Source organism: Paroedura picta, chromosome 5, assembly GCF_049243985.1.
Source record: "Paroedura picta isolate Pp20150507F chromosome 5, Ppicta_v3.0, whole genome shotgun sequence".
NCBI lineage: Eukaryota > Metazoa > Chordata > Lepidosauria > Squamata > Gekkonidae > Paroedura > Paroedura picta.
The window spans coordinates 77,004,053-77,021,705 of record NC_135373.1 but is presented as its reverse complement, the minus strand read 5'-3'; the positions used below and the strand labels follow the sequence as shown (position 1 = coordinate 77,021,705).

General features: G+C 41.1%; 1 protein-coding gene across 4 annotated transcripts in view; it reads left to right on the top strand.

Annotated features, from left to right (window-relative positions):
- NELL2 (neural EGFL like 2) overlaps window positions 1-17,653 on the top strand; it is a 158,695-nt gene that overhangs the window by 102,361 nt on the left and 38,681 nt on the right. For all 4 annotated transcript variants that reach the window (XM_077338628.1, XM_077338626.1, XM_077338629.1 and 1 more), the window contains 2 exons: window positions 6,207-6,329; window positions 11,153-11,248. In XM_077338628.1, coding sequence (XP_077194743.1) covers window positions 6,207-6,329; window positions 11,153-11,248 — 219 coding nt within the window. The remainder of the gene's footprint in view (window positions 1-6,206; window positions 6,330-11,152; window positions 11,249-17,653) is intronic.

Below are 17,653 nucleotides of genomic sequence, written 5' to 3'. Positions count from 1 at the left end.
TGAAAGCTGAATTTACACTGCTTCCATCAATATTTGTCTTGTCTAATGGGACTTAAGGAAATCAGTGTCTGTGTAAAAATATAACATACACATTGAGGTAAGGATTGTACTGACAAGATAAGAAGCTTAGAATCTCATAAAGTGATCACTGGGGAAAATATATTGTCACTAACAGTAATTACTACAGGTAATGGTATAATTTACTTTGTTATAGACCACTAAACAAGGGACTGCAACATGCTCTTATCTCTGATTTTGTGGGTTTGAAAAACAAATCACCTATATCTCATATTTCAAGCATTTCAAATTGCATAAATAGGTAGATTAATAGATTTGATTTCTTTTCTCCTACTTTTTGTGTATTCCCCAGTGTTTGATAAATTGTAACTAATCTGTTATATGTTAAAAAATTAATTTGGCCTTGCATTTTATAGCCTTCAATTTTATATGATATCTACTACAACCCATGCTTTTTCTATAGTAGTTCCTACCCTAAGAAATGGTTCTCTGACAGGTGAAGGGGAGGCACTGTCTTCAGAAGTCTTAGAAAATGCTACAAGCCCATTTTATTTGCTACAAGTCCATTTTATTTTTGGGCTTTCTTGGGAAGAAAGCGTTTTATTGTATTGTGTGAGCCACAAGGCAAAAAAGCAGGGTATAAATATTTTAATTAATAAATAATTTAGTTAAATTGTCATCATAAATCATGATGAAAATACTGTAATTTAGAACATCTGTACCGGTAAAAATTAAGTTCTGTCATAATCCAGCCTTTGTACATAATGTTGTACAACAGGGGTCCCTAACCCATGGGCCGCGGCCCAGTGCCGGGCCGGGAAGGCCTTGGTGCCGGGCCGCAGCTCCTTCTTCCCTCCCCCCCTGAAGCGAGACGCTCGCCAGGCTGCGAGCAAATCGGCCGCCAAAGCGGCCAATTAGCTCGTGGCCTGGCAAGCTTCTTGTTTCGGGAGGGGGGGGGAAGAGAAGCTTGCCGAGCCACAAGCTAATCGGTGGCGCAAACGCGCGTGTGCGGACTGCCGCACACGCGCGTTTGCACCCCTGCCGGGCGCAAACGCGCATGCGCGGCAGTCCGCGCATGCGCGTTTGCGCTGGGGCTGCTGCGTGTGCGTGGGCCCCCGGGCCGCCCTCTCACCCCACTCCGGAGCAGCGGTCCACGGCAGCTGAAAGGTTGCGGACCGCTGTTGTACATAAGTACATCTACAAACTGGTTGCTATACTAGCTGAGCCCATCTCAAGATGAGTGGAATATCTATGCCCTAAAAAAGAGGAATTGGACTTGTAATATCACATGGAGTGGATGAAACTTGAAATAGGAAAAGAATCAATAGACTAGTATAGAAAAATTAGTCAGGGATGAATTCGGTAGTATATAACTTTTTCTTCTGGAAGTTTTTCTGGTTGTTCCCCTGACCAGACCCTCTGTGCAGACGAAACAGAATTAGCATGCATAATGAGAGCCCAGACTTTTGTATACTTAAGTTGCATGAATTCCTTGTTCTTTTGTGCCAGTTCACACACTATCTGTATGGCATAGATTTGGAACCATGGTATACATAGCACCTATGGGCTATATCAGGCAGTCATGTGTGGTTGCTGCTAGGTAAGGTCATTTAGCTTGACCATGAAAGAAACCTCCATTCTTGTCCTCCGCTTTCATTTATTTTGCCAGGACTGGGATTGTGAACTTTCTTTGTTATCACTGGATTTTTTTACATAAAAAGCATTCAAATACAGTATCAATTTAATTTAATGAACAATCCAAAAAAATTTAAATTCTAATGTAGCTTTTTTACTGTCTTGCACAATGATTTTAAAAATTCATATGATCGAGATATTTGAAAATGTGTGTCATATCTTTAGTAGATAGATTTATTCGTTATGATGATGATATTAGCCATTCAGTTGAGTCCAACTCTTGCACTGATTCTTTTAGTTTTGTAATGTTCTGGCTGGTGTCCATTTTGATCATATCTAACCACTACATTCTTTGTTAGCTGGGTTTCCTTTTATCACTGATGAATCCTAGCACTGGTTCCTCCACTGAGTTTGATTATGTGATATGGCCAAAGTAAGTGATCTGGAGCTTCATGATTTGCCTACCAGGCTTTATGCACTGTAGTATTTGATGGGGGAATTTTGTGCTTTGCCTGGAAGAAAGAGAAGCCCGTCTCTGGGAGAAGGGAGAGGGAGGCAGGTGGAGGCGGAGATAGTGCTACTTTGGCTCCACACATTCCCTTGGCATGTGGCTTGCTGGGTGCTCTCCTCTAGCTCATGCTACATAGTTGGGGGAATCCACTTTTGGGGATTCCCCAACTATCACTTTAAAATGAAGGATGTGCCTGGGAGTGTGCAGCTTAGACACTGAATGTTGGCGACGTCATGCAAAACGCCAAAAATATGACATCTGAAAAAGTTAGCATTACACTTTATTTTCTGGGTGTGGAAAGACCCTTAGAATTCCTGCTTAGCTAATTGAAGTTATTTTAACATGTAACACATTAATTAGAAATTCCAAAAGGACTAAATGCTGAAGGGGCAGTAGATTAAAGTGCTGACATGGAACAATCCAGTCAAACCTATGGTTTTTATATCAGATGTGACCTGAATTGTGAATGTTTCATTGTCATTAGTAGTGACAAGTGAAGGCATGAAATGTCAGTTGGTCTTAAGTATTTCTGACAAAAAACATCCAGACAAGGTAGGTTTTGTGAAAATGTCAGAAACTTACTGTTTTTACAACTGAATTTTTTATCATAATTTAAATAATTTATGGACAAATATTGTCCATATGCAGTTTTCTGCAATATCTAATATTATGGGGAAGATCAATATGACTGTGGGCCATATTTAATTAAAGTCAGAAAAGAGCACCACTTCTAGTTATTTCTCTCAGAACACTACTTGAGCTTTATCCATTAGATAAATGGTTACTTCTGATAATGGTGTTGTCCTTTGTCCTAAAGGTGCTAAAATTCATATAGAAAGTAATCATAAAGAGCATAACAAACTTTTAGTTCAGTGGCACTTTTAAGACCAACAAAGTTTTATTCAAGGCACCTTGGTGGACTTCCCTGCTTAGCTTCTAAAATCTGATGAAACTTTTTGCTGCATGGAATAAGAAACAGAATAATAATTGGAGAATACATATATCACTTTATGCTTGGTCACAAAGGAATGTCCATATTCTGAAACCAGTCATTCCTTAAGACAGGCTTGGCTGCCTTGTATCATTATCTTAATAGTACTGAAATATAATTTGAATTATTTTTTTCACCTTGTGTAATGCAACATTAAAATAATTGTGGGATGCTACACAACGTATTGCTAAGGAAAACACCCAGAAGCCCTATAAATGCCATTTCTTTACTCTCTTGAGAAAAAACTATACTCAAACAACACAGAGTTTACTACCTTGACATACAATCTTAGTTCAAAACAAATTTAGAACTGACAGTTCTCAGAATTGGCATGGAAGAACTCACCCAGCATTCTCCTGCAGTGGCACACTGCAAGAGAAACTGATGGTAGTAAGAAATTTATCTTTGATAAAGCTCTAAGTTTCGGAGAAACCCCAGGGCTCCCTGGCACACAGTTTGAAAATTATTCATCAAAAGGGGACATACAAAACATGATCTGTCTCAGTCATTTTGTTTCTGAAAATGATGCTTTACTAAACTTGTAGGCAGTAATCTCATTACAGCTCTAATTTAGTTAACCCTGCTTGAAATAATTGCGATATGGAATTTTTTGTTTTGCTTTCACAAATGCAAAGATTGAAAGAGTAAACTTCAGATAAACTGCCAAATGTATCAGAAAGAATTAGTATCTCAGTCATCACTAACGTTCAAAAGTTTCAGAAATGCACCAATATGGACAGTAGTCAGGAGTGATAGTATATCTTTAACACTTTGCTCTATTATATAATTGTGAAAAGCCCTCCTGGGCAGAGACTGTCCAGGCCCTGTCTGGGTCCTGCGCATGTCTGGATTGGCCTGGCCCCACTGGCAACCACTCCCAATAGCTCAACCAGCCCAATCAGGCTGCATCTCTCACCCAATCAGGCTTTGTTTCCCACCCCTGTCACGTCCAACAACTCTGCTCACTTTCCCTCAGACTACTGATGGAGCTGGCAGGTGGCTGATGAGTGCGCTCCCTCCCCCCTAACTTCAGGTATATATTAAAGAATCAAAGCAATACTGGTATCTCCATATATATTTGAGAAAATCCAGGATGGCATTTTAAAAGTCCAAACTTGATGGTGGTTGTTCTGCTTTTGCAGGGTTCCGAGACAACAGGAGGGGGAGGGAGGGAGGTAGCATACACAGGCAAATGGAATCATACTTAGGGGGAGCTTGTCATTATGGTTCTGCTTGGCTTCTGTTGGTTTGACATTGGCTCTATTGAACTGGAAATTATTCCTTTACTTGCATTAGTACCCTGACCTGGATAGCCCAGGCAAGCCCGATTCTCAGATCTCAAAAGCTAAGCAGGGCCAGCCTTGGCTAATTTTTGGATGGGAATTTGTGTAGAGTTCCTCCAAAGAACACTAACAGTCATGATGTGGAAGCAAGCAATGCAAACATCCCTTGCCTGGCTGCTAGACAGTCCTCATATCTCCTGGCTACATGTCACATACTATATGATAATAATAATTTGCTTCAATTAGTTCAGGTGGATTCTGTGGTTTAACATTGGATGTTTTAGATTTGCCATATTGGTCTGTAGTTCTTTTGTGATTTTCTTGTTTGATATTGGTTCTCTTGGGCCTGTTGGTTCTGTTTGCATTGGGAAGTTGTGGGCCAGTGGTTGCTTGCTGTTGTGTGTTTGGCTATTTGCCCTGGAGAAATTATGGAACCTTTTTTACCATAGGAAACAATGGCGAATGGTTGGGAGTACATTGTTCAGGGGCCCATAGAATAGGACTCTTTAGATTCAGTTGAGTCTTGGAAAAGGTCTTTAGAGCAGTGGTCCCCAACCATTTTATCACTGGTCAACGCTTGACAATTTTACTGAGGCCCGGGGGGGGGGTAGTCTTTTGCTGAGGGACATCACCACCACCTGAGTCCCTGCTCCACATGCTTTCCTGCCAGCGCCCCTGACTTCCCACTGCCCGCTGGGGGTGCTGCCAGCAGCAGATGTGCAGCAACATGCCGAGGGGGGAGCCCCAGCCATGACGGCCGCTAGAGAGCACCAAAGGTGAGCCGGCGGCAGAGTGGCAGGGCAGCCCCTGAGGCAGCAGCCGGGGAAGAGGACGATGACGAGCCGTGGCCTGGTACCAACTGATACACGGCCCAGTCATGGCCCGGTACCAACTGATCCATGGCCCAGGATAGGCATCACTAATTCTGCTGCAATTTTTAGTGTCATTTGCTTAAAATACAGCCACTCTAGACCCCTTTCAGGACTCCAAGAAAAATATCCCATAGTGAATAATGGGCCCAAATAATTTTGGAATGCCAAGAAATACTCTATACAGAACTGATATCAGATACTGAACTGATATTGATACTAAACTGAACTGAATAGATCTGATTTATGTAGAATATAGCTCTGGCTGCCAGGAAGATCCAAGCCAAAGCATTTTTATAGGAGCCGCCACCTTGATACACCATTTTATCCCTCTTATTGTAACTCAGTAGTCCATGTTTACAATTTTATGTACGCAATATTGGAGAAATATTGTTTTATTCGTATTTGTACCATATTGTTTTAATTGTGCTTTGTAATGGCCTTTGGCAATATACAATAAATGTTATTATATCATATTATATGTAGAATATAGATAATTTTGCCCTCTCTGAAATCAAGATCCAAAAATTATTTATTTATTCTCTAGTTTACATTCCTTTGCACACCCCCCCCACACACACACACAAAGATGTACATTCTGTTGACATCTCTAACAAAACTCCAGTTTATTTGAAGTCTTCGGATTACCTCCTCTGTGTTTAATGAACAGAGGGAAAGGTTATATCACATTTCACAGAGCTTGCACTATGTCAGTTCCCAGGGAATGAGAAAATATCAATTTTGCTTCTTGTTTAGCTTTTTGAGTAAACACTGTGAATCACTTGTACTAACCACTGACAAGTTTCAGCTTGTTAGCATGGAAATGAAATTTTTGTTTCTTTACTGCCTTTTACTGTTGAGTGTTCCAAATAATATACATTTAGTGTTTCACCTTACAGAGCATGATGAATGCCTCACAAACCAACACAACTGTGATGAAAATGCACTGTGTTTCAACACTGTGGGAGGGCATAACTGTGTCTGCAAACCAGGTTATACTGGAAATGGTACCGTATGCAAAGGTAAGCAATGAGAACAAAAATTAAATTCCATTCTAAACTGTGTGTTTTTTTTTCACTGCAATCAGAAAAGTGGTGTAACTTTTAATAATTTCAGGGCAGCAAATATAAGGAAGGCAAAGACACAATTAAATCATTTCAGCAATAGAACTTATAAATCTTATAAATAAAATAGCAAAAGCATGCTTACCAGTACATCTGAATACACTGGAAGAGCATGGCTATAGCTTCCTGGCACACTTCCATGTAATGGAAAATGTGAATGTATGCAAAATAGTGGCATATCTGGGGGAGGATATGCTCTACCTTGGGTGCAACTTGAGGAAGGCCCTTGAAGCCAGCATTATTCTGTAATTCTGGGAAGATAGAGTCAGTTGAGCATGTCCTCTTAAGGTGCCTTACCTTCAACTCTGTAAGAAATAAATTCATCATCCCATTACTCATGGATTCCTCCAATAGCTCAAATAAAGGAAAAGTCATATTTCTCCTGTGGAATAGTAGGGGCCATATTATTAAGCAGGTTGCCAAATGTTGTGCTCAACTTAAGCTTAAGTAAAGGTGTTGTGGTCTTCAACCTTTTTATCACTGGGGACTGGTCAACGCTTGACAATTTTACTGAGGCCTAGGGGAGGGTAGTGTTTTGCCACTGCTGCCTGAGCCCCTACTCCGCTTGCTTTCCCACCGGCACCCCTGACTGCCTGCCACCCACTGGGGAGCGCTGCCAGCAGCAGCTCTGCAGTGCCACACCTAGGGGGAGCCCCAGCCATGGCGGCCGCCGGAGAGTACCAAAGTTGAGCCAGCGGCAGAGTGGCAGGGCAGCCCCCGAGGCAGCAGCCGGAGAAGAGGACGAGGAGGAGCCGGGGTTGGGGACCACTGCTTTAGAGGATAGGCATCACTAATTATGCTGCAATTTTTAGTGTCATTTGCTTAAAATACAGCCACTCCATACCCCTTTTAGGACCCCCGGAAAGATTCTCCATAATGAATAACGGGCCCAAATAATTTTGGAATGGGGGAGCCCCAGCCATGGCAGCCGCTGGAGAGTACCAAAGGTGAGCTTGCGGCAGAGTAGCAGGGCAGCTCCCGAGGCAGCAGCTGGGGAGGAGGACGAGGAGGAGCTGCGGCCCGGTACCGACTGATCCATGGACCAGTCCCGGTCCCTGGACTGGAGGTTGGGGACAGCTGTTTTAGAGGAAATTTACTATGCATTTTTTATAACTTACCTAATCATGCAATTTTAAATATTTTAAATTTTGCATTGGTTCCCTGATTATGTAATTTCTGCTGTGAATTTTTTTTTTTTTTGCCATCTGTTTTATCTGGCCGCAGTGCTATATTAAATAAATTCTGAATTTATAGCCAAATGTTATTCTTTTAATTTTTAAAATGCTGCTTTGGGTGCAGCCACTAGGGGGTGTAGGGAAGTCTGACCCTAGCAAAAAGCACTATAGGATTAGCAAGACTTCCCTTTCTCCAAAACTGAAGCAAACTTGTTTAACAGATCATACAACCAAGTGAGAATGCTCATGGCTGCTACTGCAATTGCTAGCCTGCATGCCATTTTCTCCAAGAGTCTAGCCTTACCATCTTCCTTCCTTTGCACCCATCTCTGCAGATCATCCAAATCTATAGTTATGGTGTTGCAATAAGATTTTTTTAAAATTCCCTCTCAATTTCTCTGTCTCTTTTCCACACTATTCTCATTTCTGTCTCTATTCACCTAATTTTTGTGTCCCCATCGCCTTATTTTCACTTCTTGGTCTCAAGTTTTCTCATCCTTATCCTGCTTGATGACTGAATATATTTAAGAGTGGTATAGTAGCAAAGAGCCTCTTGGGGCGCAGAGTGGTAAGCAGCAGAAATACTGTCTGCCCATGAGGTTGGGAGTTCGATCCCAGCAGCCGGCTCAAGGTTGACTCAGTCTTCCATCCTTCTGAGGTTGGTAAAATGAGCACCCAGCTTGCTGGGGGGGTAAAATGGTAATGATTGGGAAGGCACTGGCAAGGCCACCCTGTATTTAGTCTGCCATGAAAACGCTGGAGGGCATTACCCCAAGGGTCAGACATGACTCGGTGCTTGAACAGGGGATACTGTTACCTTATAGTAGCAAACCTTTGGTAATATTATGAACAGAAATCACTGGGTTTACTGGCACTTTAAATTGCACTGATTCAGCTAGGTTTCTAATCCCACCATGCTTGGACTGTGATTCTGGGCTTGACATCAGCTGGCATTCCCACAGTGGCACTGGGTTCCGTTGGGATTACAAAAAATACCCCCCAGCACACACACACACACACACACACACACACACACACACACTCACACACATACCCTTCCATTTCTATTTCAGGGATTCTCTGGTTTGACTTTAGTCCTTTGGAAACATTTCAGGATGGGGACACCTATTTTGGGAGGTAGTGTGTTTCTTAACATCCAGTCTACTGAAACACTATCATTATACTGTGATGCTATAGCTACTGTTAGTTAGGGGGGGGGGGAGTACAGAGGCAGATTTGTATCTCTTAAAATTACATTGTAGATATTTGGGAATGTCAGATCTTGGGCTTCAAATTGGAGAACAGAAGCCCTCTTTGAGTACCTACTCAAAATCTAAGGGATAGATTCCCCCCACCCCCATAAAGTCATAGCTGATTTATGGCAACCTATAGGATTTTCAAGGCAAGAGCGGTGGTTTGCCATTGCTTGCTTCAATATTGATGCTGCTAACTTCAGAGATCTGATTAGATCAGTCTATCCTGAGGCTATTTGGGTCAGGACTAGGCTTGAGAATAACATGACTGGCCCAGGGTTATCCAGCAAACTTCCATTGCATAAGTGTTGAGTTGAAACTGGATTTCCCAAATCCTAATCCAATAACTCAAGCACATGGTGAATCTCATGAAGGAATAACACATTGGAATTTGATTTTTTTTTAACTGGCATGATTAACAGACAAAAGAACTGATAAAATAAATTTTTCACTGTCTGCATTTATTTTCTGGCTATTGAAACAAAATTTCAATCTAGTGATACCTTTAAGACCAAACTTTGTTCTGCTGCTTCAGACCAACTTGGATACCAAACCGAATCTGTCTTCTGTTCATTATTATTACTCATTTTATCCTACTATTACTGCTGAAAATAAGTTTATCATAAAGAGGAGGGGCCCTAACCTGGATCTCAGAAGGTAAGCAGGACTGACATGGAAGCAGTCAAGGTTATTGTTATTATAATGTTATTGCTGTTATCACCTGTTGTTACCATATGTTATCTGTATCTTTTTCCTTTTTCCTGTAAACCACCCTGAGCCTTCGAGGAGGGTGGTATATAAATATAATAAACAAACAAATAAAATGGCAAACCACCTCCAAATATCTCTTGCCTTGAAAACCCTGTGGGGTGCCATAAGTCTGGACCAACTATAATTTCTGTAGCAGCTTCAACGGTAGCCCTTCATAGAGTGAGTTGCAGTAATCCAGTCTGGAGGTTGTGTGGATCACAATGGCTAGGTCAGATACTGACAGATAGTGTGCTATCACACCTGGTGAATATGATAAAAGGCTAGGTGAACAACATTTGTTACCTGGGCCTCCATAGACAGAGAGGCATCCAGGATAACACCCAAACTGTTGATGGTTGCTGATGTTCTTAAATGGATTCCATTAAAAGTTGGGAGTTGTAGTGACCCATCTAAGGCTGATGTGGACAGCACTCTCTGGGAATGTCCCTCCCCTCCACTTTCTCCCAACACACCAATCCCTACCCTGGGAAATGCCATACTTCAGTCTGCTGCCTCCTGCTGTTGCAACTTGCCTTCTACCAATGGTTTCTTCAAGGGTGGGCTTGTTTACTCAACTGTGCTGTGCCTAGTGCTGTGGAGGTATTTCCCACCCATTCATTCAAGTGTCTCTGTTTGTCTGCTGTTCTAGCCTACCTAGCAGTGCTGCCCAGGGTGTCATCCAGTACTTGCCAACCAGTGCTGTCCTGGCTGTTTGCCCACTCATGAATAATAGCCATCCCCTGCTCCACTGAGCAATTTGCCATGCTACCTTGGAGGCAGGGTTCATGTCCATTTTGTAGTCATTTCCTAATATCTGACAGTGCTGCCTGACAGTAGTTGCTATTGCTGTGTGAACTTGCCATATCTTCAGGATTGGCACTAGCATTGGGAAGGGCTGAAGGATACCTTTTTAAAAGTGGTTTGCCATTTTTGTTTTTTTATTCCTATTGACATCTATGAGGCACCAGATATTTAAAAATTCTGGATTTTCCAAATTCCAAATCTAAAAGGGCTTTAATTCCAAAATTGGAATCCAAATTCCAAAGAGTCCTAAATCAGGTGCTTAAACAATGTTTGGGCGCTATGGAAGGCACTTTTCCATGGGTTCAGTCCATGTCACTAGTGTAGTATTCTCACACTTATGTGAGTTGGCCAGTGCTGTGGGTTTTCCTTACATAATTTGGATGCTCAATCTTAGCCTGGGATGGACCTGCAATCAATGCACTATACACTGAAGTACTTGCCAGTGCCATTGTATAAACCCAAAGAAAAGCACCTCCTGAGAGATTAAAATGGAACGTCGGCCTGTTGTAACGAGGTGACTACATCTATCATCACCAAAAATGTTTATGTATCAACCCAAATTCTGACACTTATCTAGATAGATAGTTATCTATCCAATAAACAAGTGGGTTTTGAATATTCTGTGTTAGAGCATCAGGGTACTTTTGAGACAGTTATGTTTATTTAGGAGATTCATTTATTTCATATGCTCTGTCATAGTGCAGAGGGATCATATCCTTATTTTCTTTAATGGTTTCAGCATTCTGCAAAGATGGTTGTAGAAATGGGGGAGCCTGTATTGCTTCAAATGTTTGTGCCTGTCCACAGGGGTTCACGGGCCCAAGCTGTGAAACTGGTAAGATACTCATTTCTTTTCTAAGTGAATATCAGTTCATAAAGTCATATAAGGATGAATTTTAAATGTTTGTCTCAAGTTTAGGAACCATTTATAAGGAATTGTATGTATGCTGTCTTTCTCTTTTCTCCCTGGTGAATTTTTCTTGTACCTCACGTGGGAGTACAAATTCATTTTGTCTGGTAAATATGTAGACTGTATAAGCGTTATGCATGGAAGAATGACCACTATATTTTGACATATATTTTTAACTGTGATGTCTTTTTTAATCGCTATCAATCCCGTATCCTGGATATATATTAGCAGAGAATGTGGAATAAAATTAATTTAATTTAAATTATAATTTATCAGTCCTAAACATATACAGTCTATAGAAATCAAAACACAATGGTATCATATTGCAACGTCATCCCAATCTTGTGATATGATGGTGTATCGGCTGTCATTGTGTTCACTGGTTTTTCTTTCCATCTCACAGTTGTGATCTAATCATCTCAATTATGCATTGCTTCCTGTGTATTTGGGAAACAAGAAGAGGCAAGGACTCTTGCTGAAATACAAAACAAACAAACAACATTTCTGTGTTGGTTTATTCATAGTATAGTTTTATTATTCCTTTCCAGGTTCTCAATGTTGCCTTCCCTTGCAAACAACAAGCTTTTAAAAAGAGTTTCTTGCTTTCACATACAGAAACACATTTGGATTTTATTGCTTTATTGATGTTAAATAATAAAGATGGTGTTATATGATTAGATATGAATGCTTGTGTTGAGCTCTGCTACATGTTTCAAATAATTTTGATTGCCTATCTAGAGCTATATTAAAATTTAAAGTATTGTAAACTTGTTAGATGTTCCTCAGTAATGTTCCTGTTCAATCATAACCTAAACAGTGTTTCTGAAAACATCTGGACTGAAGACAATATAGACAGTGGGCTAATAGGTCACAGTGTTACTAATGGCACTGAAAAGCCAGTGGTAGATCAGATCAAAATCTACAGCAACAGATAATCAATTGTCCCAGTTTTCTGAACAGTATAGCAAATTTTGTTAGTAATCAAACATATGTGGTTTATGACTGCTCCAAAATTTGGGGCCTGTAAAATATCTGATTTAAAACATACTTTTAATTTATTGTTGAACAAAGTTTGCACCTTTAAATCCATTAAGTTTTATTCAAGTTATAAGCTTTCATGTACATAAGGTCATTTCAGAAGTGTTACCTCCATCCTACTTGCAAATATGCCTAGTTTTGAGAACAAAGTATTCACTAGTCTGAATGTCATTGAAAAAATGCTCTCTGGTCCATTTGAGAAGTAAAAATAGACCCTGTTGCTTGGTTTTAATGTAAATGAAAAAAATATTAATGTAAATGGAAAAAACAGCTATTTCTCTCCTCAAATGATCTCAGTGGTTCTCAACCTTCCTAATGCCTTGACCCTTTAATACAGTTCCTCATGTTGTGGTGACCCCCACAACAATTATTCAAGTGTTCTTTCATAGACTGTTTATGCACAGGGAACTTCACTGCCCCAGCTCCCGTGCAGGTGCACAAATCAGGGACGGATGAGGCACACTGGGCCAAATGCTCCCCCGTGTGGGTGCAGGAAGATGTACGGCAACTTGCCACGACTAAAACTCCAGCCTGCAGCCCATCATGAAACCACCAGTGCATAAACGGTCATAGAAATTAAACTGAAACTGACCAATGGCGTGAAGATCCATTGATCATGATTGCATATAAATTGTTTCCCCCCAGGGTTTCTCAGTTCAGTTCTGCCTCTTGTCCCACCATGCCGATCTTGCTTCTTTCTGCTCTATCTCGATCTACCCTGCAAGGCTGTTGTGTGGATGACACCCCCTAGCCAAGCTGCTTGCCTCGCCACAACTCCTGTGAAAGGGTGGTTCGACCCCCAAAGGGGTCCCAACCCCCAGGTTGAGAACCACTGCACTATCTGCAAGGATAATTTGTTTAATTCATTTGCTGTGCCTAAATAGAAGAAAACTACTCATAGAATCTTTTTGTTTAAAAAATAAAAATACCAGACTTGGCATATCACATTTAATTTTCTTTATAACAGTATTTAATTCCCCATTGGTATTTCTAATAAATAATTCATCCATATGTATTATGATGTACTTGTTCACCAGTTCCTCTGTAATTTTCTTCTTCCATGTGCTATGATACAGACAAAACTCCTTCTTAATGTAATATTTATTCATTTATTTGCTTCATTTATAGCCTGCCTTTCATGCAGAGACTAAAGGCAGATTACAAAATATAAAAACACTGCAGTCAAACAGCACAAAGCATCCAATAAGCAATTGAACAGGTCAACACGAATTAAAAGCCAACACAAATAAAAAACTATGACATGACATACTTTAAACAATGCTGTAAAGGATTCCTCTACAATGTAGGTGACAAGACAGCAAAAGCAAGATAATAATACATACAATATTCAGATAGACTGTCATGAAAACACTCTCTTGAACCATTCCACTATGTTACATCTCTGTTTCTTTTATAACAATGAATGTTTATGTTTTACACATTCTGCAAAAGGATAGCAGTGAAGGAATCTTTCTGACCTTCTCAGGCAGGCTATTCCACAGTGGAGAATGCCTGGGTACACACTCCTGTTGTTTTTATCCATTTTCAGAGTGGCACATACTCAGATGAGTGAAGCTTTCATGGTAGAGCATATTGAGATGAATGGTTCTGCAGATAACTGAGTGCAAGATCAAGACTTTGTAGACGATAATCAGTACCTGAACTGAACTCAGTAACAGGTCAGTAGCCAAAGAAATGACTGCAGAGGCTCAGTTGTTTGGGATGGTAGATCAGAAATCCACTCCTATCTCATTCCATGATCAGCTGGTAATCAGCTTCAGATTGCTCTCCATCCCCCCTTTCTGCAAACTTGGCTATTGCCAGACTTGCTTTGGCACAGCAAAGGTTCCAGAACGAGGAGATCAGAAGCTTACTCTCAGCAGATGTGGTAATGAGCTGGCTTCTGATTCTCCCACACCCAAGAAACACTGCTGTCTCCTAGAAGGGCTGGGAACTTCCCTGAAGGGAGATCGGAAGCTGACTCCCAGCTGATCCCAATTAGCTGAGAGTCAACTTCTGAACAATCCTGTTTGACAGCATTTCTCTACCTGACTTCATAAAACCATTGCTCTACCTAACTTCATAAAACCCTCCACTTTAGCCTCAGGTAGGTTAGGCTGTGGAAGTGTGGCAAGTTTCCATGGGACTAGTGCCTATTTGAACCTGGGTCTTCCATATACTAGTTTGACATTCTTAATCATTACACCACAGTGGCTCTCATATTCAAAGTGTAATCTACCAGTATGTCCACTATAACCTGCTTCAAGATTTTTCTACATGAGCTAATACCTTTTCCTTACTCATGAGAGTTGGTTACTGATTTGCCCAGCACCGGAGATTCACATGGGGTAACAAAATTCATAACTATTCTCCAGTATATATATGACATAGCGGAATAGCTGAATGGAATAACATAGATGTAAAGTATATATTTTATTTGGTATCTCTTCTCACAGTACTTTCCCTGTACAGTTTGTCAGTGGCTATTCCTGCAATAGATATACCATAAAGCAGCCTTTTTCTACTTTTTTACCATTGAGAAGCCCCTGAAACATTCTTTAGGCTCTGAGAAACCCCAGAAGTGGTGCAACCATGCAGAATATGGTTGGGAAGCATAGCTGGGTACTCGTCAACCTGGGACCCCTCCCCTTCCTAGCAGGCCCATTATTGGCCATTTTGGGAGGGGGTCAACATGATCATATATGGTCTTACCACCTGATAAATGTTTAACAAATTAAATATATATATATTTAAAATTAATTAACTCCCACCCATTCAGGAAACCCATCTAGGGCCATCAAAAACCCCAGGGTTTCACAAAATCCTGGCTGAGAAAGCCTGCCATAGAGACATGAAATGCTTTTTCTACAATAGCACGGTGGCCTAGAAATTCAAGAATATATAATTACTCATTTTTCTAACTTCCTTTATATGACCTGAGGATCACAGATTAAAATTCAGCTCAGGTCAGTGAATTTTCTTGGTAATTGCTGTAGATTAGGTCTCTCTGGAATTGTATCACTTTCTGTGGCAGATAAATATTTAGCATGGGTGGCTTTTGCTCTTCATTACAACTTTGAATTAATTTGTTCAGGTGCATTGATCACCATAATAAAAATATTCAGATTATGAATGTTCCAAGAGATTTTGTATAGAAAACTCTAATTTCAGTACTGAAACCAGTTCAGAAAAATAGTTTTACTAGTACTCACAATATAATTTGTCAAAGGTACTACAAAACCCGTTAAGTGTGCTGATACTGCTAAACCTACTGAAGCATTTTAGCACTATTAATACCACAAGAGACTTGTTTTCATTTACTGCTTAGCTCAAATGAAAGCAATTACAACATGCACATGGCTAATAATACTCTAAATCAGGGACTGTTAATTGGCAGCTCCTGGGGTCTGTCTTGCCTTAATACATTTTAGTTAACGTATGGAAAAAGGGTTCCCTGGAACTTCTTTCACCTCTTGGTACAGAATTAAAGCTTCATTTTCCTCTTGTAGTTTTTTTACTACCAACTGAATGGATGGCCAAGTACAGTCTGTACTCTACTAGCCACTCGGCAACCATGAACCTGCATACTACTTCAGTAGCAGTCCAAGTGCCTCTTGTGTTTACTCCTGATGTTATCTGGTTAAGATCCTGGATCCTGCTCCACCATAATCAGTAATCAGAAGTGCAGCAAATCTACTCCTGGTGCCAACTACTGCATAACCTATTCCTACAGACATCATACAGTTATTGAACCATATTAGTAGATCCCAGTTTAATTCCACAGACTCACTTGCTTAGAGTATGTTGGACATTAATCTCAGCTTCCCATATAATAACATCAGAGTTTGGGATATCAAATAATATACAACATTGGAATACATTTTACAAACATTCTGCTTTTCATTGGAAGGCATTGAAGACAACTTTATTCCCAAAGACAAATTTCTTTCATCAGTATCTAATCTTTAGGCCTCAGAAATCACCCATGTCTGAAACAGAGATACAGAGCAGCTGAGTCAATCTCCCCCACCATGGAAAGTACTGTTTAGGGCCGGCATCAGGGGCTGTTCTTTGCCATCACTGCCTTTTGGATGGATGGGCAGTGACACTCTCCTGTCCTCCCTTACATTTTCCCTCCTGCATCAGAAGCAAGTGAACAAAAGCTGCCACTGGCCAAAGATGCCCTCTTTTCCTGGCAGAGGTAAGGCGGAGTGAGTCTGGAGAGTCCCAGATCTTGCTGCTGCACGAAGGGATAAGGCCGCTGCTTCTTATGCTTGGAACATTGGCTTGTTGAGGAATTTGAGCCATCCTCTGACCCAGGAAGCTTTCTTCCAGTGCAAGCTATGTTTAGTGATAAGGGGCAAGCCAACAGTTTCCCAGAAGTTATATTAAGAAATAACATCATTTTCTATCAAATTGGGTCTTATGCACATATAAGAACACTAACTATAATAAAGTTGCTGCCATATACATCAATTAGAATAATTGAGTGACACTTCTGAGTAAATATTGTTGAAAGATCCTGCAGGGCCCGCAGCTCTCCCGGGAGCTCATTCCACCAGGTCAGGGCCAGGACCAAAAAGGCCCTGGCCCTGGTCGAGGCCAGGCGTGCTTCCCTAGGGCCAGGAACAACCAGCAGATTTTCACCCGCAGAGCGCAAGGCCCTGCGAGGGGCATAGGGCGATAGGCGGTCCCTCAGGTATGTGGGTCCCAACTCGCATAAAGCCTTGAAGGTTAAAACCAAAACCTGGATCCGGATAAAGTCCCCAATGCTAGGGACAAGTTATTAATATCCTCAAGAGGGACTTGGAGCTCCTCACTGCCAGCTTTCACCAGCCATGAGCAACATGGGTAGTCAACCTGTGGTCCTCCAGATGTTCATAGACTATAATTCCCATGAGCCTCTGCCAGCAAACGCTCATGGGAATTGTAGTCCATTAACATCTAGAGGACCACAGGTTGACTACCCCAGGTCTAGAGGATATGATGGCTGGACAGTTGCTAGGGTCTTGCCCCTATCAGCCAAGGATAATAGACTGAAGCGGTCCTAAGTAGGACCAGATGGCCAAGGGGCCTCTGGTTTACTATCTGCATCAAACTTGGTAGGATAGTACTGGAGGAGCATCAAGGTTTTCTCCTCAAGAAAGCTAGCAAAAGGCCTCATAGTTAATGTCCAATTGGGTAGTTTGGGACAATCATTTAGATATCAAATTGTTTTGAATAACTGAGCTTATGGAGACAATACAAAAGGCATAGTATTCTCTCTTTGCAGCCTTCACTGCCATCTCATAA